The sequence below is a fragment of the Podarcis pityusensis genome, assembly GCF_964106645.2.
Source record: "Podarcis pityusensis genome assembly, chromosome: 7".
NCBI lineage: Eukaryota > Metazoa > Chordata > Lepidosauria > Squamata > Lacertidae > Podarcis > Podarcis pityusensis.
This window is the reverse complement of record NC_138031.1, coordinates 64,196,377-64,218,645: the sequence shown is the minus strand read 5'-3', so window position 1 is coordinate 64,218,645 and position 22,269 is coordinate 64,196,377. Positions and strand designations below refer to the sequence as shown.

The 22,269-nt window shown below is 40.2% G+C and overlaps 1 protein-coding gene and 1 long non-coding RNA gene across 6 annotated transcripts in view; one reads left to right on the top strand and one right to left on the bottom strand.

Annotated features, from left to right (window-relative positions):
* Positions 1-3,028: 3,028 nt before the first annotated feature.
* BLOC1S5 (biogenesis of lysosomal organelles complex 1 subunit 5) lies at positions 3,029-22,236 on the bottom strand. Of its 5 annotated transcripts, none has more exons than XR_013988928.1 (8): positions 22,040-22,236; positions 19,214-19,296; positions 16,853-16,982; positions 15,644-15,702; positions 11,335-11,527; positions 5,209-5,358; positions 3,373-3,538; positions 3,029-3,191 (listed from the first exon to the last, which is right to left on the bottom strand). XR_013988928.1 is itself a non-coding variant. In XM_081015018.1 (6 exons), exons 1-5 carry the CDS (start codon positions 22,158-22,160, stop codon positions 11,351-11,353), a joined length of 570 nt encoding a protein of 189 aa, XP_080871144.1. In that variant the 5' UTR covers positions 22,161-22,236; the 3' UTR covers positions 6,806-10,594; positions 11,335-11,350. The 5 variants fall into 5 exon arrangements, 2 of the variants coding, with proteins under 2 accessions (XP_080871144.1, XP_080871143.1); XR_013988929.1 differs by having other exon boundaries at positions 5,209-5,343; XR_013988930.1 differs by lacking the exon at positions 5,209-5,358.
* LOC308482091 overlaps positions 22,150-22,269 on the top strand; it is a 50,576-nt gene continuing 50,456 nt past the window's right edge. The window contains exon 1 of the long non-coding RNA XR_013988988.1: positions 22,150-22,259. This is a non-coding gene — a long non-coding RNA (uncharacterized lncRNA). The remainder of the gene's footprint in view (positions 22,260-22,269) is intronic.

The window sequence follows — 22,269 nt, the reverse complement described above, 5'->3', positions numbered from 1 at the left end:
TTTTGAAGTAAGTGAAATAATACCCATCACCACCTAAAGAGGGCGTGTGGAGGGGGAGCGCAAAGTAAGTCTAATATCACCTAAATTACAATATTGCTGTGGGCTCTTTCTTTCTTTCTTTTCTAGCTTCTCCTCTACCCTGAATTGAATCAATTCAGCTCAGATTCTGTGAGTTTTATTGAGGGTAGGGGGAAAGAATGGCAGCTTTTCAAGTATGCAGGGGGATAGCATGTCATTTCAGGGGTTTTTTGGCACTCGACGCAAGGTGCTAAAATGTCTCGAGGCTGGCACTGTTGATAGGTGTGATAGGATGACAAACTCTGGAACGATGGGGGAGAAGGAAGGCAGGGGTGGAAAAACAAAAAATACCCTTTTAATTTTAGTTTCTCCCTTGCCCAAGATATATGTGGCTCCTTCAGTTAAGGTCAGTGGTTCATTTGGTGGCGACAATTTCAAGGAGGCTGTGCCTGTCGTCCGGTGGCCGGACATGGGAGCAGACTGAGCCCAATTAGCGGACAGCAGGCCCATCCGGTTGGCTGGTTCCGCTGTCTTGTGCGTCCTACACGTTACCGCAATTGAGGCTCCAAAACAGAAAACTCCCCAGGGCACCAAAAGTGCCAGCAGCAGCCAACTTGTTTCAGTTATTTAGTTTAATTGCACCTAGGTGGGCTGGGGTGTTCTTGAGCCTTTCCTTTTTCTGCCTTTATGGCTTGGTTTGAACGCAAGCCGTTGGCAGGGGCTACAACGGCAGCCTCTGCCCTGGGAGAATATGAAACCTCCTTTAGGACACCTTTGGTTCATGACTGTGGTTGGCTTCCTATTTCGCCAGAAGGCATGATATTGGTATGGGCAAGAAAATGGCTGAGAGTACTACAGCCGTCTTTGTGTGCTCACTCCTGGGACATCTTACCGTAAGCGCTTATTGATCCAGGCCTTTAACCTGGCTTCATTCACTTCAGTTTCCAACTGCCCTTCAGGCTAAACAACGTAGCCTTCTGAGTCCTGACATTCCTCATTTACTCTGACTGCCTCCGCCTGTGTTTTCTTTCAGCATGTCCTAAATCAGAGCTTGAACAGCTGAGTTCTTTTAAAGGAAATGAAAAAGGATCTGTTCACTTCTTTTGCATGATAATGGAAGACTCTAAAGGGGAAGGCTGGAAATGGAGTATTCTTTGACTTGCCTCACCGCCTTCCTGCCATTTACTGCTGAATTGGAGCAAATGTCAACTGAGTTTTCTCTGGATTGACATTTGCTCCCATTTAGCACTAAAGAGTGGGTTTTCTAGGTCAAAGCAGCGGGGCAAAGACAAAACTGCTTGGGCCCATGCTTTGAAAGCATGGGGACAAACGGAAAACCACTTGGACCCCTGCTTTCTAGGCACAGGAAAAGTGGAAGTTAATTGGGTTTAAATACAGTTAATTGAGGAGTATTCCCCGCCTCTCAAATGTTTATAGCAGTAGTTCTCAACCTGTATCCTAGGGCTCTTGGAAGCTTGTCAAGGGTCCTTCATTGAGGACACCAGTAATGATGGAAAGGCTTCTGTGAAACAGCCCACCATTAGCAATCACACCCCCAAAACATGCAGCCACAGAACAAAATTGGGTGCAGTCCAAAGTGGAGCAATGGTGAGGCAGAGTATGAACTGATTGTGCATCCCCAAATACACCTCGGAATCCTCTGCAACATGCAAAGTGCCTATGGCAAGATGATGCATGTTATATATAGTTTAGATAGATAGATAGATAGATAGATAGATAGATAGATATAGATAATTATGACCAATGTGCAGTTTTTCCTTGGCAAAGAAATCAGTGTGGAAAGGGCTCATTGAAGCTAGAAAGTTTGCAGTTGCTGGCCTGCAGTAAGGCTGGTAGTGTCTCCAATGTTTACTAATGGATTTTGCATGAGGTTAGACTGGTGGGAGTGCTTAAATATTTGGATAAACAACAACAAAAATATTTCGTTAGTTTGCAAAAGGGTTTATGAGGATTGGAGGGCACTGCAAAAATTTGGAAAGGAAGACTATCATGGTTGAAGTGCAGAATAGTGGAAAGCAATTATTTTATTACCAAGATTATTATCTAGTGTGTAGATAATCTAACTGTAAATGGGTTTTTTTAAAGCCATTGTAGATAATTCAATGGAAACCTCTCCACCCGAGCTAACCAGGAAGTTGGTATTAATAAAAGGGTGGGGAACAGTACTGTTCAATAAAAAGACTGCTCTATTAATAGATATAAATACTCTGAATATTTTAAATTATTGCTACTTGTGGTGGTGCCCATGTCCCATACTGAAGTGCTTTCCATGTAGGAAAAGCAAAAGGTTTGAAGCAACACTAATGAGTCAAACATGACCTTAAAAAACCATCTGCAGCAAACAAGGTGTTCACTCTTTCAGACTTCATTTGCCTAACTCTCTACCAGGAATCTGCCAGCCAAAAGGACCAACTGGTGCCAACAAGTTCTAGAGCTGCACATGGCCTGCAAACAAAGCGTTAAGCAAAACTCAGCAATGCAACCCACAAAAGCCAAATACTGTAACCAGTAAACTAATCTGACCTTCTCCTTTTCTGGGATGTCAGTCTAGCAAGGGCATGTTCCACAGATACAAAAAGGAAGTTGTTAATAAGGAAACAGAGAAGCTGAGCTTGAAGCAGACGTCTTTGCAAATCACCCTTGCATTCCCTTTGAATGTCCATTGTAGAAGAGTGTCACTCAAAATACTATTGCAGTTTCAATTAATAGCTAATGATTTCTAAAGACTGAGAATACACCCCATATGTGAGACTGTAAAAGCAGTATTTATACCATGCTGTCCTATTTTACTTTGTAACAAGGCTGAGGAACTTGTAATCCAACAATTTTGGGCATGTCACAACTCCCATCACCCCTGACCACCCCATCCAGATGGAGGGTCACGTTTTATAATATCACAAAGGGAATGCTGTTGAACTGCTAGAAAGAAAACAAAAAGAAAACCATCTGTCTTCTTAATGTTGTTTCCCCAAATTATTTCCCCACTATATTCAGTTTACAGTTTATTTATTAATTTTACTTTATGCAGATACAAACAAAAGATGGGTGTCTATTGCTACTGAACTATTTCATCATGTGGTTCCTGTTTCTCTTGCTGGTGGTTCAGATGATGTTGCTCAAAGGCCACCAAGAAAGAAGCTATATGCCTGTCACTGTAAGAGAGAAACATATACAAACGGTTCATTGTTCCTGTACTGAAGAAAAATAACGTGTCATTTGCAGTCACTCTGCCCACACCTCACTTGATATCTCCTCCCTCACCAGTGCCAAATACACAGTAATCTATTGCCCTGAGATGTCAAATTCCAAGCGAAGGAAACTGAAATGTCATACCTTCATTCATAGCACCATCTCATGGAACTATTTTTTCCGGATTCTTGGGAAGTTGAAATATTTCAGAAGAATATCAGGAACTGTTGTTTTAGCTTGTTTGGTAAGTAGATAATTGCCTTCCAACTCTACACGTTTTTCAGGAAATGATGTGAGTGTTGTATTGTTCCTAGATGGGGGCAGCAATGTTTTTTAACAAGGCGCACATACACATATGTATTCTTTTTTAAAAAAGAAACAAACACAACAAGACCATGTAGTCTTAAGTCTCTGAAGCTGAATCAGACTTTCTGTAGATAAGACTTTGTCCCAGACAAATTGTTCATGCGACCGAAAGTATTTCAGACGGCATGCAAGCAACAGGAAAAAAAAGAAAAGAAAAAGCACCCCCAAAACAAAACCTATTATATTAGACTTAAAAAGGTCGTTTATACAATGGGATATCAGCTACAACCAGAACGTGCCTCTGGGACAAATCAGAACTTTTCTATGTGATCCTAACAAACAAGACATTATGAGTAATAAGAATGACAATTGTGCAAAATCGTTTTCATGGGTAGTTCAAAGGAAAATAATTTCAGTAGGGACATTAGGACAATTATAGTTCAACAACTCAGTTCTAGCTGGGTAACTTTGTATGGCATGCCAGCTGGTCATCTAAATCAGAAAACTGATTTCGCTCAGTCTTGTGATGTTATTCTTGCGGTACAGGGGCTACTGAATTCTTCCTGTACCAGATAATGTGAGGAGCCCCAAGTCACATGGAAAGAGCCCACACTGCAGCTCTTTGCCATGCCAGCATTGCCTTACTTTCTGGTACAGTATGATACTGCGGTGCTAACACCCAGCTCCATTTCTCCATTCCACACATAAAGCATTATGTCATGCACTCAGTGAAGCTTATTGATCCACTATATGTAGGACTGTATCCAATGAAGTCTTCCCATCAATCCAAGAACTTCTGCTAGTGCAACAGAACTTCCCCTTCTCCTCCTCTACCTGTTGCCCCCCCCCATCTGGAGGGTTGGGGGAACTCTCAAAACATACTTGAGGGGTGTACGGGGTGGGATAGAAGTAGGGGAATGTCTGCTGCACAAGTGGAAATCCTTCTGTTAATGGGATAAACTTGATTGAATACAACCCGAAGTTTTTTTTCAGATTAGAAACTGGATGATCTGGCCCTGTGACAGGAGTCATTGCAAGAACAGTGCATGAATATGTGGTGCTTGTCAAAGAGGAGTAGGAACCAAACTCCTGCATTATTTTCTCAATGTTGCAAAAGCAGGTATAAGCAATCAGTAAATCCCCCTCAAGAAGTAAGCAGCTTTCTTTAGTGTTGAATTGGTAGAATCTTAAATGTGGGTTAAAGTGAAGTAAACTGTGATGTGTCTAACCCTAGTCTCCTGTGGTCATGTGAACAAATGATGACAACTTGGACATCCTGCTCCTGTACATTTTTATCCAGAAGGAAGTCCAATTGGTTTCACTAAGACCCACTCCCAAATAAGTTGGCAGAGAATTGCAGCCTCCCTGCAATTGCAATTTTTGGGGCTCCCCCCCCCCCAGAGCCCTTCAAGGATGCTCACAGATCCCTGGCTGAAAAACAGATATTGAAAGGATGGGGAATACATCTTTTACCAAGCCTTCCATTGCGAACAATGTAGGAATGAACACGGATATTGTAGGAAAGGAACAAGGAAAACAATTATTTGAGAACAGCTCATGCAGAGTGAGGAGGAGGAGCCAGCTGGCAAAATCTGTAGACTTTACCACTTCAGACTGTAGGTGGGTGATTGCTATATGTAGAGAAACAGTCAGAAGTACAAACAAGCAAATCACCTCTCAGTGACATTCTTCACTGGCCAGAGGCTACCAATCCACACCATCAAAGACACTTGAGTTCTGGTTCTTTATGCTGGTTTTAGTAAGCAGAATTCTTCACATGTTGCTTCTCTAGGGTCTCTCATTCAAGGTCTAGAAAGCAAATAACTGAAGACTAAAGTTAGCAACAACAGGCAAACTTAACCTTATCCTAGATTACTTCAAGACAAAAAAGCACCCCCCCCCCCAAAAAAAATGGTATAAAGATGTCCTTAAAAGGAAGCTGAAATGGGACTTCCTTCTAAGCAGTGCTTTTTTCCTGGGGTACCTACACCTTTTTCATTTTCTAGAAGAGAAGCACTGCTTCTAAGTAATGTTTGAAGGCTGGGATGTTAGAACTGGTTTGAATGCAGATAAGTACATCTCAGATGCGCATAGGACCTTCAATGCTCATACTGACACCTGCTGGTGAGCAACAAATCATATAACAATGATATCAAGTGACTGACTATTATGTCAGCAGGCTGAGCAATTTTCACAAGCAGACTGATCACAGTCTGTTTTCTTCATATTTTTTCTTGTTTTTGCATAAAAAGTGTTGAGCAAACAATAACAAAACAAGAAACAGCTTCCTTTACACTGCCAGTAAAAGTCACAATGAAATACTAGACTTTATTGACAGAATACAAGGACACGATTCATCTAGGGTCATTTGCCCAGTAGAAGCACCATTCCCTCCCACAGCAAATGCAGTTGGTGAGTTCAGAGGGGACTGATGGTGAAATATAATCAGGGGTTTTTTTTATTTGAATTGGGTTGGTTTTATTTAAATTGGATTTTTTCAATAAAATGCTTTTGGAGGAAAAATCTTTCTGAAGATAGTTTTCTATTTAAGTTACATTATAGTCCAAAGGCTTTTCATCAGGAAATAAGGATTTGTTTTAAGTATTTCATGTGTGCTAAAACTCAGTCTAAGGTTTTTAAAACATTGTTTAACCACATCAGTTAACAAACATGGATACATATGCTACAATGTTATTGTTTTAGTTAAATAAATTGTTTAAATTGTTATTAAGGCAATGATTATTTTTCTCCTTCCAATAAAGTACAGCAGAAAAGGTGTCCAAATATAAACAGTTAACTTATTAAACCTCACAATAATTTCATAATTATCTGTCAATGTATTTCTAATAGCATAACCAAATCAGTAATTTTTGATGTAACTGTAAAAACTACTCTGAAAATTTATTACTCCAAAAAATGAAACCTTCATATGGTTGTAAATACTAAGATTATACCAGCAAGAATGAGTCTTTCTGTAAAATAAATAAATAAATCACGTCTTACTGACTAGTGATTTAAATCGTGATTTAAATCAATTTGATTTAAATCAAATCCACCCTGCTATGTATATTTTAGGGTGTAGTATCAAACACTCTTGGAAGTTATATCAGGTACTGAGTTCAAAGAACCTGTGTTAACACTAAGAAATGAGGACAGAGAACCTTGTCTGTTAGGTTCCTTTGAAAATTCTACCAACCATGGGTGGTCAATTTTGACCCATTTTAAATGGTGGCTGTTAAGTTGTGGGTGAACATATCAGACGACACAGCGATTCTTCAAACAGCTCTTATTTATTCACAGGCCAGAACAGAATTGAACTGAAGGGTTCAGCCAGCCTGCTTATATAGAGCTCCACTACAATGCAACTGTAACACTTTCTGTAACTATCCAATCACTGAACATCAGTTTCAATCCCTTTTTTGCATATGTGGACCTGAGTGAAAACTATCTACAGTATCCCCCTGCTGGCCCAGGGTGAGAACTTCAGTACATAACATTGGCCTCTTCATCCTAACATTTTAACCTGACTGCTGCTACCAAAGATGTTGCCGGCATAAGAACTCTTGCCAGTTTGCACATACATATTGTAATGTGCTGTGAGATCTCATGGCAGTTAAAATCTCTGCCAATGGTTGGCTGAGCTGCTGTGCTGTCGCTGAATGTCCACAAGCATTTTAAGTACTGAGGGAACGAAAATGCAGACAACAGAATTTTCAAAAACTGTCTGGGTTTTGTGAAGGAAGTGAAAGACTGTTTTGGCTCTTCTTGGACAAAATGCCTTTAGAGACGGGATGAACTTTATTTCTGGTACGGGCAGACTAAGGGGAATGATGAGAAGAGGTTCTAGGAAGTTTGAAAGACATGAAACAGGGAGCACAAAGCCCAAGACAGCATATGCTAGAAAAACCGGATTCATTTTGGCAACTGATTAAAAGTTGAAATACAAGATAAATGCCAAATGAATTCCAAATTGGCACATATTAATTTGTTGCTCATTTATTTTTGTTTTTCTCTAAACTCGGAATACATGCTGGTGGAGGTTACCTAAGGAGGGAAGGGTGAAAAAAGCAAATGAGCAGCTCTTAGTTAAATCTGTTTTTAGACAAAGTCAATTGTTGCTCACATAAAGCAAACTAAAATCTCATCACAAGCCCAAAACTGTACAGCTTATTTCCTGTAATACATGGCGTGTCCCTAGGCTTGTTCATTGGTTCCTAGAGCCTTAATATTCACTGGGAGTGGAGGAATTAGTTTGCTGTATGTGAGCAGCTATTAAGTGTCCAGGACCTGGACTAAAAATAAATGCCACTTTAGACAGACATAGACATAGCCTAACAATGGGGGCCCTTTTTCCTATTTGTCTGAAATTTGGCAGGTCTGATCCCTTGGAGGGGTAGCAGAATGTCTGAAAATTCAGTGCCAATTGGACAGAGAACACAGCACTTACAGGCAGAAGAAAAGCAGCTTGGACTCCCATTGAGAGTAACAGGGGGAGGGAAGAAAACAAATGAAACAGCAAATTAATAACAAACACGATTGTAACAAATGACTAATGAAATGAACGAGATTCCTAAAGAAGAACCATGGATGGAGTAACTTTTAACTTTTTTTTTCCTTGCAAGAAGCAGGAATATGATGTAGGTAGAAGAAAATGCATATATCATTGATTTAGGTTGGGAAAATGCAAGTATCAGGCATGGAGACCCTCCAATCTGTGAAATATATTATGCTTGGAAGAGGTCCTAATTGGGCACATCATATATATATGATGTCAGGTAAATTTGCAGCTGCCAAGGAACAATAGGGAGCATTAAAGTGCCCTCCAGTTGTTCCTTGAAAGCAGGGCTTTCATATGGCGCTTTTAAAATGTGACCTTCATCCACCCAGGAACTCTAAAGTACAACTGATCCATGCCAAAAAGTGGGTTCAGCTGAGTTCCTTTGCAGGTGTGATTTGAATCCAACCTGGGCATGCAAAGGAAGAAAAAAAAGGTCATCTGATGTCATGGTAATGTCAGGATATTGATGGGTGGGCAACCACACCTACCTGTCGAAGAGCCCAGGGCAGGAGTGAGGGGGAAGCTCAAGATTTGAACTCACTGTCTTCCAACCCCTGGTGTATATTACTGACACGAAATATTAAAGTACTATGCAGGTAAGGAAGCTGGATGGTTAATAATTAGAGTGGCTGAAGGAGGCAGGATGGAGACGGCAAAGGGGTGAAATCAACAATGAAAAGCATGGATAGGCAAACTAAGGACCGGGGGCCGGATCCTGCTCAATTGTCTTCTAAATCCGGCCCGCGGATGGTCCAGGAATCAGCATGTTTTTACATGTCCCCTTTTATTAAAAATGCATCTCTGGCTTATTTGTGGGTCCTGTCTGGTGTTTTTACATGAGTCGAATGTGTGCTTTTATTTAAAATGCATCTCTGGGTTATTTGTGGGGCATAGGAATTCGTTCCTTTTTTTTTTTTCTTTCAAAATTTAGTCTGGCCCCCCAAGGTTTGAGGGACACAGTGGACCGGCCTCCTGCTGAAAAAGTTTGCTGACCCATGGTGAAAAGCAATGAGCAGTGGAAGGGGTCATGAAGAAAGTAGGACAAGGGAAACACTCAAATTAGGCACAAGAGGGGCTGAGAGCTTTTAGCAGAGAAGGAGTGGACGGAATAGTTGGCTCTGGGTGTTATGAGAATTGTAAAGCCGAGATGTAAGGCAGCCATTTCCAGACAGTGCGAGACTAGCAGCTACATCTTCTAGGAAGTTCTGCTGCTTCTGCTGAACCCAGATGTGCACAGCACTAGGCATTTCCTTCGACCCCTGCCTCAGTGCTATAAAACCCATGAAAGGGTCACACAGGTGGCGTCATACCTTAAGTTAACTTCAACAGAAGAAATTATTTTAAAAACCACACCAATATCCGAGTTACAAAAAGTTGGCATTTGCTCTGAAGACCAACAGAGAGTTAAAAACCAAGAGCGACCTTCTGAACTGCCTCAAATTCAATTCTATAATAAGCCATGCAGATTCTTAATTTACTTCACCACATCAGTGAGTTCACAGACATCTGAAAAACTGCTTTGCATCAATTTCGTTAGAGGTTCTCCCTGCCCCCCTCGCAGCGTGTGAAATGCTTTAAAGTCATCCATTTCCCCTCCTGCCCCCCCACCCCCAATCCACAAGAGAATTCACAACATTCCAGCATGCCTCAGTTGCTGGCAAGTGCTCTTTTCAGCCCAGGTACCTGATGATGATTGATGAAGCTGTCAGCCCTACGGTAGTGGATAGAGCAGCTTGGCAGAAGTTCAGTGTTATTGAAAGAAATCACAAATACTTATTCCATCTCCTCTGCTCACTTTAATCACATTATCAACAGGCTGCCAGGATGGAGCCTTGACACTAAGCCATACATTCACACAGGCAACCATTGTTGGCCATCTGCAGTTGCAACACAGATAATGAGTAATTTTGTTTTACATGTTCCTATTTTATGCACTGCCTAGCTGTTAAAATAACACTTGATCTTCCTGTTCCTCACTTAGCCTGCCTTGGCTTTCATCCTGTTGTTAATGAATTCTTTGAAAGTTAGGTTACAAAGGACTAATCAAGGAGCTTTCCCTCCATTATTCTAATACTTAATGCAGATTAATCACAGTGAAGACAGGAGCTCATCACGCTCCATAATACCATCTCCTTGTAAGAACACAAATTGATATGTGAAGTTGTTCATCTTGAGCAAAAGTTGCTCACATGCAGTGCTCAAAAAAAGTAGTAATTGTCCCCTATAATGCTGGATAACAGGAGGAATAATACTTTTGAAAATCTCAGGTTGTCACCCATTCTTGCTATTCTATTTATTTATTTTTTAAAAAATTATCAGTTCTTCTGAGAGATCTTTCAGATTTCTTTGTGGTGAGCTTTCTAGCAAAAAGTCTGCCCATAAAGCTCAGGGCATTGTACTTCCATAACTTTGTAGCTTTGGAGGATTTCTCAAATTAAATTTTCACCATCTTCCTTGTTCTGAAAGCCAAGGTATAATTCTGAAAGAGCTCATTTGAATTCCCTGCATGAAGAATAGGATGCATTTACAAGATGAACGGTTGTACATAGAAACAGAGAAACTAATTTAGATTATCAAGGGAGAATACTGCTTATGTTCCTACATAGACTTGCTTTTTTTTTTTTTTTTTTAAAATAACACTTAACATAAATACCTGCCTCAGACAATCAAATCCTCTATTGGTTTAGTAAACTCCAGTTTATGTTCCATGTACCTGTATAGCGCCCCTTCATTCCTCCCTTCATATGAGTGGGGAAACAAACCAGGAAACTTCAGTTAACCATAAACTTCCAGCTATGTCTGGACCAGGAAACTATGGTTAATGGCTACCAAGCAAGCCAGTACACAATAAACCATGTCCATGGAGTTAAAGTTGGCTTACAAATTCTCACTTATTTGGGAGCTATTAAGCATGGTTTCCCAGTTCAGACACAACAGGAAGCTATGCTTAACTGTGGCTTCCTGGTTTGTTTCTCCACTGAAAGGAAATAGGGAGCAAAGGGAGTGAGTGTGATGGCACTGAGCTTGTGAATATCCTGGCTTATTAAGCAAAGGCTTGATCATCTGAAGGACGCCAGTATCAGTGCCAAAGAATAATTATAGTAGTTACAGAGCCCCTCCCTCCCCAATTCCTTGTTATTCCTGCTATGCTATTTGAATTCTGGTACTTCCTTGGTAACCCTGAAATTGGAAGTTGTTGGACTAAGAAGAAAAGCAATACTGCAAATGAGGAGCAGTCTTACTGAGCACGAGAGTTTCTTAAAGAGTGTGTTTGGCGAGGTCCTTTTCCATTGCGGCATATTGCTCTTTGAGGCGCTCCATCGCTTTGATGTGCTCTTCGTCCACGACTGCTTTTGCGTTCTGCTGCTCCTTCACAAACTCCTCCCACAGAGCTCTGCGTCGTGTTTCACCAGCCATTAGTTTCTCAGTCTGAAGCTGAGATGGAAAAGGAAGTTACAAAAGAAAACATCCACGCAGTTTAGGTTTTGTGGTACAAAAATATAACAAAAAAGATGACAAGTAGTTTACAGGGCAGACCTGGTGTCACTGTTAACAAGGCAAGAATGGAAACCAGCTTTCACTGTAACAGGGGCCCTTATACTTTGCCACCATCATGGGTGAGAAAACAACTGCCCAACCATGCTTTTGCTTCAGTTTCTCCCTGCTGCGGCTTGCTTTCATTCTGATTTATCCCCTCCCCACCACAATTGCTATTTGCTATCAGCTAAATCTAGTTTGTGGCTTCCCCTTGCACTATTGCCTTTTTTCTTACACTGCTGCTATTTGTAAATTGGATGGTGCTGTTTCTAGCGCTTTTCCCGTAGTATGTGCAACTGTATACAGGCAACAACTAACGCATGACTGCGCATGCGCACATCGCCGTAACCCAGAAGTGGTTGGAAAAGGGGGCAGGGGGTGAAAGGGGCTTCCACGTACTCCGCCAACACACGGAATGTAACCCCTGTGCAAAATGGTTGTTGCCTGTTCTACAGTGCTGTGGACAAATTGCTTTGGGTACTGTTGCAGAACAAGGAAAATTTAAGTAAATGAACAAAGCAAAATCTGTCTTTTTAAAATCATCCTATCAGACACTTTAAATTGTTTTTGTTTTAACATAAATACCCAGACAGACACAGTAAGTGCTTGGCTATACTCTGGACTGGCAACGCTCAGTATTTAACTTGAAAGTTTAATAAGCAGTGCCAACTCAATTTAATAACCTCTCTTATCCAGTGCTGATAGCTAACTTCAGCAAAATGCATGAAATACAGCATGGCAACCACTGATTGTGATATGCTCCTTTAAAAAATAAAAAGTAACCCTGGATCACAAGAACCTTGTATTTAGTATTTGTCACCCTCCATCTTAAGATATAAACACATAAGAAGCGTGAAGCATAGTCAGGACACAGGACTGTCTTGTTCATGTAGAATTAAGCTGTCCAATGATGCACATAAACCAGGGAAAGCCATCAATTAATAAATAATAATTTTCAGCTTTCCCAGGATGGTGCAAAGGCTGGAAGGGAAATCTGGTGAGCAAACTAAAGCTGGTTCTAAAGAATTTTTCAGCAGTCCTTTCCAATTAAGGCATAAAGTGATACAAGATAAGACTGGCATAAGAGCATGGTCAATTCTATGGTTTGGGGCATTATGTTCAACATACATTTACCCCAGCCAATACTAACACCTCACTATTGTGCTATTTCTGAACATTATACACAAACATCATAAATCTTCCAGGCTGTGGATCTCCTATAGTCTTCACACAGCCATCACCATGATAAATCTAACAGATATATGAATAAATTGCTACCACATGTATTGACAGAAAGTGTCTGCAATCATGTCTGAAATAAGGATGGAGCTATGTAGAGGCATTGGCTGGCTTCACATTTTCCCCCACATTGTGGTTTTTGCATAGCACACACATGCGCATCATGATTTGTGATATATTGCCAGCTCAAAAACTATGAAATTGATATCGCCACATGGACTTCCAACCGATGTGAGATGACATATCAATATATTGCCCAGCCATACCCGAAACCACCTCTTTGGGGCTTTCTTACCATGGTACTGTATTACATCTGCACCAATATTAACTTTAACTGTGGTTAGGTTCAAACTAGTGGCTGACGCCAGCGCTTGAAGTGGGTAAAGGTATACATTGGTGCAGATGCATCATGGCTAAAGGAAAGAATTCGTGTGTAAGCGAAGAGGGGGGAATGCGTGTACTTGTGGTAGACTCCCAATATTTTAGCCAAGTTGAATAAATTGGGAATTTTACATCTATATTACGTCTGATATCATTTAACTGTTATCCATCATTTTCATATACAAATAGAAACATTGACTGTAGCTGCAGCCATCTTACAATGCAGCTATTTTACAGCCTAAAGAGCTGAACAGGTTGCCTATAATAGTGAAGTACAGAACTAACATGGAGAATTAACTTCTTGCACAGTTTTTCCTAATCCTGAGGTTTTAGAATATCTGTATTACAAACAAGCAATGTGCAGCCATGTGAGAGATTCCAGTGAGTCACATGTTCTTATAATATGGCCTTTCATTAAATAACATCCACAAGTATGAAACACTTCCATTTCAATAAGCTGTATTCATAATATGTTCAGTGTTTTCAACTAAGCAGGAAAGATTTACATTTCCATTCTGTTGGATATTTTTTGTTCCACGAAAAATAGGGATTTGGGTTTCTTTAACCATCTCTTTCCCCTTTCTCAAGCTGTGAAGGAAATTCTAAGAAAAACTTTCCACATAGCGAGAAAATGGAAGAGGATCTAGTAACTCTGTTATTTTTATAGTGCTTCTTGAAGACTTAATAATGGCGGCTCTCCTCAACTTCTTTCTACATTTTTTTGCAGCTATTCTGAAGGAAAGTGAGCTTCTAGAACCAACTTTTGTTTTACTGAAGGCTCTGCAGGAATCTGCAAATTTCTTGCACATTACCGTTTGGCAGTGTGGTGTTTGCCTGTTCTTTTGGAAATGTCTGTACAGGGGGAGAGAAAGTGTTCATAGGTAGACCAATAGAAAAGCCCAGAGGCGGAGCCTACCTGTTTTTAAAAGGCTTAGCCAGAGGTTTAGACAGTTGGGAAAATGCAGTTGAAAATAGAGAGACAGTTAGTGCAATTGGTTCTTGTGTGAGGGGAGGTAGAAGAGTTAGAGTGAGTTAGAGACAGGGTACAATAAGACTAAGAGGGTAAAGGGTAACAGTGTTTCGAATGCATTTAAAGTTTAGTTGTGTTTGCAATAAACTACAATCTTCATTGTTAACTTGAGAACCCGACTGAGACTAAGTGTTTTACCGGAGAGAACCTGGTCGGTGGCAGATTAGAGGTGTACGGGTCAATAGCCCGTGAAACAACCGGGGGCTACGTACGAATGCCACAGGCAGTCTCAGGGATCATCAGTTTCAACACATGCAACATATCAGAAGTCTGCAGAATGCAAACTATGGATTGGCATTACAGTCATACCTCATGTTACGTCTGCTTCATGTTACGTTCTTTCAGGTTACGTCCTGTGGCGACCCGGAAGTACTGGAAAGGGATACTTCCGGGTTTCGCCACTCGCACAGACATGCAAAATGACATCATGCGTATGAGCAGAAGTGGCGAATCGCGCCGCGCCGCTGTGGGTTGCGCTCTTTTCACATTGCGAACGGTCCTCTGGAACGGATCCCGTTCGCAACCAGAGGTACCACTGTACTCCTAAATAGCTTTACTTAAAAGCCACACTGGGTTAGAAAGTGGCGAAGTCAACATGTTGCTGCAGTTTGTGGATTAATAGTCGCACCCTTCAGTCATCTGGAAAGTGTGTTACACACGCGAGGAGGCGGCTGTGGGGACTAGGGTGCTAGCTCCCCCCATTGCTGTCTCCTTCCACCTTACACAGGGTGACCTAGAGAAAAAGCGAGCCTCCAGTGGTCATGGAAGCTCTCTGAAACTTTTGGAACCCAAGAAAATCTAAAGGTCCAGAATGCGAGGGTGGGGGGAGCCTCCACAAATTCAAGAGGTTCCTTGCTTCACTGAGTAGCCCTTAGCAAGCTGAAAGGCAGAATGTTGGTCAGGGCAGAGGTAGCACAGCTCCCCTTGTGTGTTAGCATGCTTTTTCAGTGACAAGAGAGCTGGTATGTTAAAAAATATTTAACCGTAAGGCATCCACTACTTAGCATATGCTAAAGCATTCATTAATTGGTTCACAGCTAGTTGTTTCCTCCCTGGCTTATACGTTGTGTTGAATGCAGTATTATAATATAAAGTTAAGACTCAGCAGCAGAACACTTGCTGCTGAGATAGTAAGAACGAACAAACAAATGAACAAAATAAACCACAAAATCCCCTTTACCATAGCAAAACCTAATTAGCTGTAGGTGTAGGGAAGGAAAAAGTAGAGAAGGGAAGATTGAAGGCGCAGAACAATTATTCTGAAACCATACAGCGTTTTGGTGCAAGGAAAAAACTACATAGAATATCACCAGAATACCCTGCAGGTTAGACCCGGCATTAGTTCTTAACTTATTAATCCTTACCTTTCTTTCTTCCTGCTCTCTCCCCTGGATTCTGTTGATCATTTCATTGGCTACCTGTACTGAGATGTATAGGTTACAATTGTTTCATTGGCTCATTTTAAGGGACACATTTATGACAAGAGATATTTAATCTCACTGCACAGAGAAGCTGTGTATCTTAACCACATTGTGGTCTAGTTTCAGCCAGGATGCCCTTGTCAAAATATATATAAAGGAAAAAATTGTGGTTGGATTCATCTTACATAATATTTTTGACATGACTGAGTGAACTTTAAAAGCCACTGAGATTTTTGAATCAAGGTAGTCTAAATTCTGTGCCTGCACATATTCTATTAATTTAAATATTCACTTATGTTGCATAACACTTTTTCTGCTAATCGTTGAGACATTCGGATCTATGCAGGATGCTGAAAAATACTATGTAAAAATGTAATATCTGCAACCATTTTCTGCCTTATACATGACAACTTATAAATATGTGGCTAAAGAGGAATAGAATTGTCTCCCAAGTTTTGCTGTGTGTGTCTATCTCCAGCCATCTTATTCTTGCAACTTCATACAGTGGTTTTTATTTTCCTACATTTATATCCTGCTTTCTTTCCATTATGGGACCCAGGGTGGCATACACATGGTTCCCAGGTGGTCACCCATCCAACACTAACCAGACCCAGACTGCTTAGCTTCAGTAAGGTAGTGTACCTTTCAACCATACCCTGGGATATGTGTGTGTTTTGGATGGTTCCTTCCAGATCCCATCTTGCTGCCTTAGAGCCATGCAGGTCTAACTATGATGCACAGAATTAATGCAGCATTTGACATGCCCACGCATTACTAGCCTTGCTGAGAATGGAATGATGTTGTTGTTTTTACAGGTATTGGAAGTGTGAACAGCCATAACAAGGAGGGGATAGGGAGGACAATTTGTAAAGTCAGAGACTTATTTTCATGGTAGTTTCTCCTACTGCTGAAAAGGAAAAGTGCTTTTAAAACCAAACAGCAGTTTCCCTCTACAATTAAAACATCAGGGAAAGCTCAGGATGAAAACACATCTTTATCTCCTTTTGAATATGGCCCATAATGGTGTGAATAAAAGGGCCACCTGACGGCTACTTTACATAAAGGCTCCAACTTTATGTGGAGCTGTTTAGCGTCTAAGAATCCAAACACTTTGTAAAAGGCATAGAAGAAAACCAATAATTTCTAGCTTACATCTCCTGAGAGCTTCATTTATGTTTCCTTGCATCATTTGTTCACACTTTGGCAGAGTTTGGTCATTTGTCTCAAAAGTTGTGTTCTTCAAGTTTTCAAGAACCCGCACTTCTCGGAAACCACGTTTTTCCTATTGAGAAAGTTAAAAAGGGGGCATTTCTATATATTCCACAAGGTTCATTTGCTGTTATTTAGATACTACCTTGAAGTTAGTAAATGTTTTTAAACAGTACAGACTATCTAGACCTTTCTCACTTAATGCTTCAAAATGTTTATGGAGCACAACCTCATTATTAACACACCTCATTTTTCAAAAAATAAAAAAATAAAAACCCAAAGGTTTGCTTTTGCTCATTTCATCAACAATTCTTAACAGAAACTAACTGGAAGCTATCACTAAATTCAGGGTCCACACAAACCTCTGCTCTGGCTTGAGGTTTTGCTGCCATCTTGTGGAAAATATATTCAACATTTAAAAACAACAAAACCCCCCAAAAGTATCTATTTAATATGGAAAAATATAGGTTTGATTACATTATAGGTAATTTTAAAAGATGCTTTCATTTTTTCAGACAGGTTATGAAAATCAAGAACTTAGTATTATTTCCTTGGAATAATTTTAAATGTTGCAGGTATGGGAAGGAGATTCCCCATGAACGCTTTCATATGCCTATTTCTTTGCACCAGTTCCTCCTCCTCCCCTGCTGGCCTTTTCCTGCTACTGCTATCATTTGTTCCTTCATGAAAACATGGAGAGAGAGAAAACTACTGTGGCAGTTTCTTCTATTAGAAACAGCAGCAGTGACAGTATTAAAGACAGTGGCAGGAGACAAGGAGAGGTGTGTCTTTCCATCTCGATGGATCTTAAAGGGCAGATAAACAGTAAGGCCAGAAGCCATACAATCTAATCTTTTATTAAAAAGTAAAAAAAACAAAGAAAAATCACACTAATAGTCTTTGTGGTTGTAAATGAAACTACAAGTTTTAGATGCTTTGGAACACTGCCAAATTATGATTTTCATGCTTTTAAAGATCTGGTCCCCAAATGTCAACAGCTGGCATTTTCAAGAGACAGAGTCATGAGCAATGCAAACATCAAAAAGCTGCAGATAATCTATTCCATATTTACTTGTCAAAAAAGTGCATACGAAAGAAAGATAAGAGGGCAGAAAAAACAAGACAATTTACAAGAAATAAAAAGGAAAGGAAAAGAATTAATAAATTCCCCTTGAAAAGAGATAATGAAACAGGATATCAAGATGTTGAAAACGCAATCTTCAATGATAATAAACCAGGAAATAGAGTGGAAAATTAAATATTTAAAGCAGAAACAATTTGAACAAGTCAGGGAAATTATTGGCTTGGAAAATAAAGAAGAAAGAAAAACCCTGCATTAATAGAATAATTGTAGGAGATAAGAGTTGTGGAAAATCCAAAAGAAATAAGAAATCTTCAATGGTATATTGGGCAATAGATATTAGTAATAATATAGAAATGGGTGGAAATATTTATGGAATGCGGATATAAAATTTACCGCAGGTTATAGTTTAAGAGAAAATATATGAAAATGCTATATAGATGGTACCTAACACCTAGTAGATTGGCAGTAATGTATAAATCCAAATTGAATATGTGTTGGAGAAAGAGAAAGAAGGTACCTTTTTTCATATGTGATGATCTTGTAATAAGGTTAAAGCTTACTGAAAAAGATGTTTAAGATAACATTTATTTAAAAAACCAGAAGCTTTTCTTTCAGGAATTATATGATCAGAACTACCTAAACAGTATAGAAATTTATTTATGTATGAAACCACAGCTGCAAGAAATTTGCCCAAAAATGGAAAAAAGAAGAGGTCCTGATGAGAGAGGAATGGATACAGAAGTTAAGGACTACACAGAAATGGCAAAACTTACTGGAAGAAAAAGAAATCAAGATAACAATTTTTTTAAAGGAATTGCAATGGTTTATTGAGCATTTACAAACAAATTGTAAACAGATTAAGACACTGGCAGGATTAATGTAAAAACCTGCAGTTTCAATATATATATGAGATATATACGAGAATATATAACAGAATATGTTGAGATAATTTGGAGCATGCAGGAAGATGGAAAGAAATGGAAAGAACCACAGAAAGAGGGGGAAGGAGTCGGGAGTATGAAATGTTAACAAGCTGACTGAATAATTGTTGTAATTTATAAAAATATTTACTTGCCAAAATGATGGGTATATTATTTATAAAAAAGATTAAAAGCCATTCATGAAACATTTCTCTGAAATCTTAAGATGACTGTACTTTAGAACTATCCCTCCCCCATTTACAAGGTACATTATTTCAAAATATAGAATATCAAACCTACTTCGAATTCTTTAATGAAATAACGAATTTCTCCTTGAATAACCGGTCTGTGATCCAAAAGTCTGGAATATATTTCTCCAACATCTATAAGAAAAGTAACGAGACATGTTCATGATAAATAAAAACATGAATGCATTATCAGGGACCTGCAAGAAATCATCGTGGTTCTTGCCTCTCCGATATTCTCTCTCTTCCAACCCCCAAACTCCATCTCCTCTTCTTCCTTTCTATTGTACTTTATCTTTTTCACTCTTTTTCCATTAGCTACATGGACGGAACAGCCTTCAGGATGATGATGAAATAGTTTTGCTAGACTTGCTGCCTTATAGTGAAATAATATTCGTCATCACAGTCTGCCCCTAGTATCAGTCCTGGGTGATATATGGATATATCGCCCAGGCCTAGTTCCAAGTTTGAGTGCAGTAAAACAGCCAATGAATTATATGACGCCTGGGCTGTATCACCCTTAAAATGCCTTCCCCTTGGCTAACAGGAGGCGGCAGCCAAACATGTAAAGGGCCTTTTAACTATGAAAGGATAAGCACAAAACTTTGCAACATTAAGTTACACTATCCAAATACTACGTACAGTACTTTGCTTCCTAAAGAAAAAAAAAAGCAATTAGAACTGTAGACAGAATAATATTTAACAGAAATAACTGAGCTTTTTAAAGCTTGTACACAGAGATTAATGAAATTTTTTCTAATGTTTTATAAAATAGTTGGAGTAGCACATTTTTAAAGAAATAAAAGAGGCCTAACTAACTTATTCAACTCATTGGGGTTTTTATGCTCAGTCTGCACCCTTTCCATCTTTGACATTGTCAAGCCTCTCAACATTTGCCACCACTCTCCAAGCTGAAAGGTCTTGCAGTTCAATCATAACTTTTGGGATTTTAAAAACCTGATCTATGTAGAATTAGTTGTACCTAAACCCATGTATAACCTAGCATAGGACTGGATCGTTAGGAATTTTTCAGAGCAATTAGAGGATCCCAGCGCTAATCTCTAAGCAATTTCCAAAGATCTGAAATCAGGCGTGTACCAAGGAGTGACAATTTTTGTGGACTTTTATATGCAAAATCTTAAGGAAATATTTGCAGGGAATATTGTACCCAAACATTCTTCTGACTATGGCTGAATCCACATTACAGCTCCTTGTTTGCAAGGCAGCACTATACTAATCCTACCCCCACCACTCAATTGATGCTCAAGCAGCAAACTGTGTAGAATACCATGCCAAAAGTCCCTTATTAATAATATGAGTCTGTATTACACAGCACTGGGAAGCACAGTAAAAAGTGGAATGATCTACATGGCATTTGAAAGGTATCCCACCTGTCTAAGTTTCATTCCCTTCCCTTTGCCACCTCCAGGAATGACCTCTGGGAGGAGCGCAGAGAGAAGAAATGTCGTGGTGCATCTGCAGCAGCCCAACCAGACGCCTTCATCTGCCCATAGCTGTCAACTTTCTCCTTTTCTTGCGAGGAATCCTATTTGGAATAAGGGAATTTCCCTTAAAAAAAGGGAAACGTTGACAGCTATGCATCTGCCCCAAAGCATGTCTTTCTCATATCACAATCACAGCAGGTGCTGCAACCTTCCAACAGTTTGACTTCCCCCCAAAGCTGCACTCCTCTATTGTCTCCCGAGGAGGACAAATGCCAACAAAATTAACAATAAAACCTATATTTATCTGGGCAGGGGGCGTTGCAAATTTTTGTCCTCGCTCAGAGCGCTATATTACCAAAGTATGCCCTGTTCTCAGGCCAGTGAGCTGTTCCAGGTCTGGCTTTGCAGCAAGGCCTTCCAAATCCATGGATCCTCCTCTGAGAGCCAAACACTTGGCAACTTTTAAACGTTTTAAGAAAATGGAATAACTTGCAGTACAAGCACCGCTGGATACTCAAAAGGAAGTTCAGTGGGACTTACTCTCAGGCATAGTATTTCAACCTAAGAACGGGGCACAATGGTTGGCTATTGTTGCTGTTAGGTGCTTAACACTGTTAGAACTGGCAGAATTGAGAAAATACACGGCCATGACTTGCTAGTTACTCTTAAAAGTCAGGCAGAGGAATCTCTGCTGGCTTTCCAGCATGTATGTTGGCCTGTTTTGTTTTATTTGTTTTGTCATTTGCTCCACCCAGCCTCGGAATGTGGCCCTTGGAAAACTGTCCACGTTAAAATCTCCTCTCAGGCTGAACGAGATTCCCATCCCTGGGATATCACTCTTATTTTATACTCAGCTTTTGGTAACCTTTTCAAAAAGGGCGGGCAATAGCCCATTTAAAAGTATATTCTCTCAATGAGAGCAGATAAGGAGTTTCTTATGAATATGCTCTTATTTGTTTCCACTGTTCATACTAACAGATTAGATCTCCTCTTCAAATACAACTCTTCCTTCCACAGAATTTTTTCACAGTGAGATGCATAACTTACCTAGGATCCAAATTATCAAACGTTATGCAAGTTACACGGCCATGACCATTTTTTTGCAATCCTATTTACACACTTCTTTAAAAAGCACCGCCGAACTCGGTTTCACGAGTTCCTCACGAGTTATCCAATTTCCCCAGGTCTAGCGCCCCTTTCCATTCCGGGCAAGTTTGTAAGTTTTACCTTTGCAACAGCCGCCTAAACTAGAGAAGCCCATTCAAACAGAACACGTTCACGCATGCGCTCCAGGAGGCGCCTTTCCCACTTGAGAACCTATGCCGCGCATGCGCTCTAGGAAACAACTTTTCAGACTGAGAAACCGATGCTGCGCATGCGCACCACCCGCGTTTGTTATTCTCTCACTGAGGGTTAAAAATTCGAGCCCTTCTTACCCTTTAATATAGGATGTGAGGACGACGCCCCCAGCGAGCCTCGCTTCTTACTAGCGCCGCCGGACAGGGGCGGCTCTCCAGTTTTACTTGGGCTGAGGGTCACGGGACCCCCACCGTTCATCTCGTTCCTTACTGCCAGCAACCGCCGCGGTGGGGCTGACTTTGGGCTCAATGCTTGGACAGCGCATGCGCAGCTGCCATAGTGTGTGTGTGTGTGTGTGTGTGTGTGT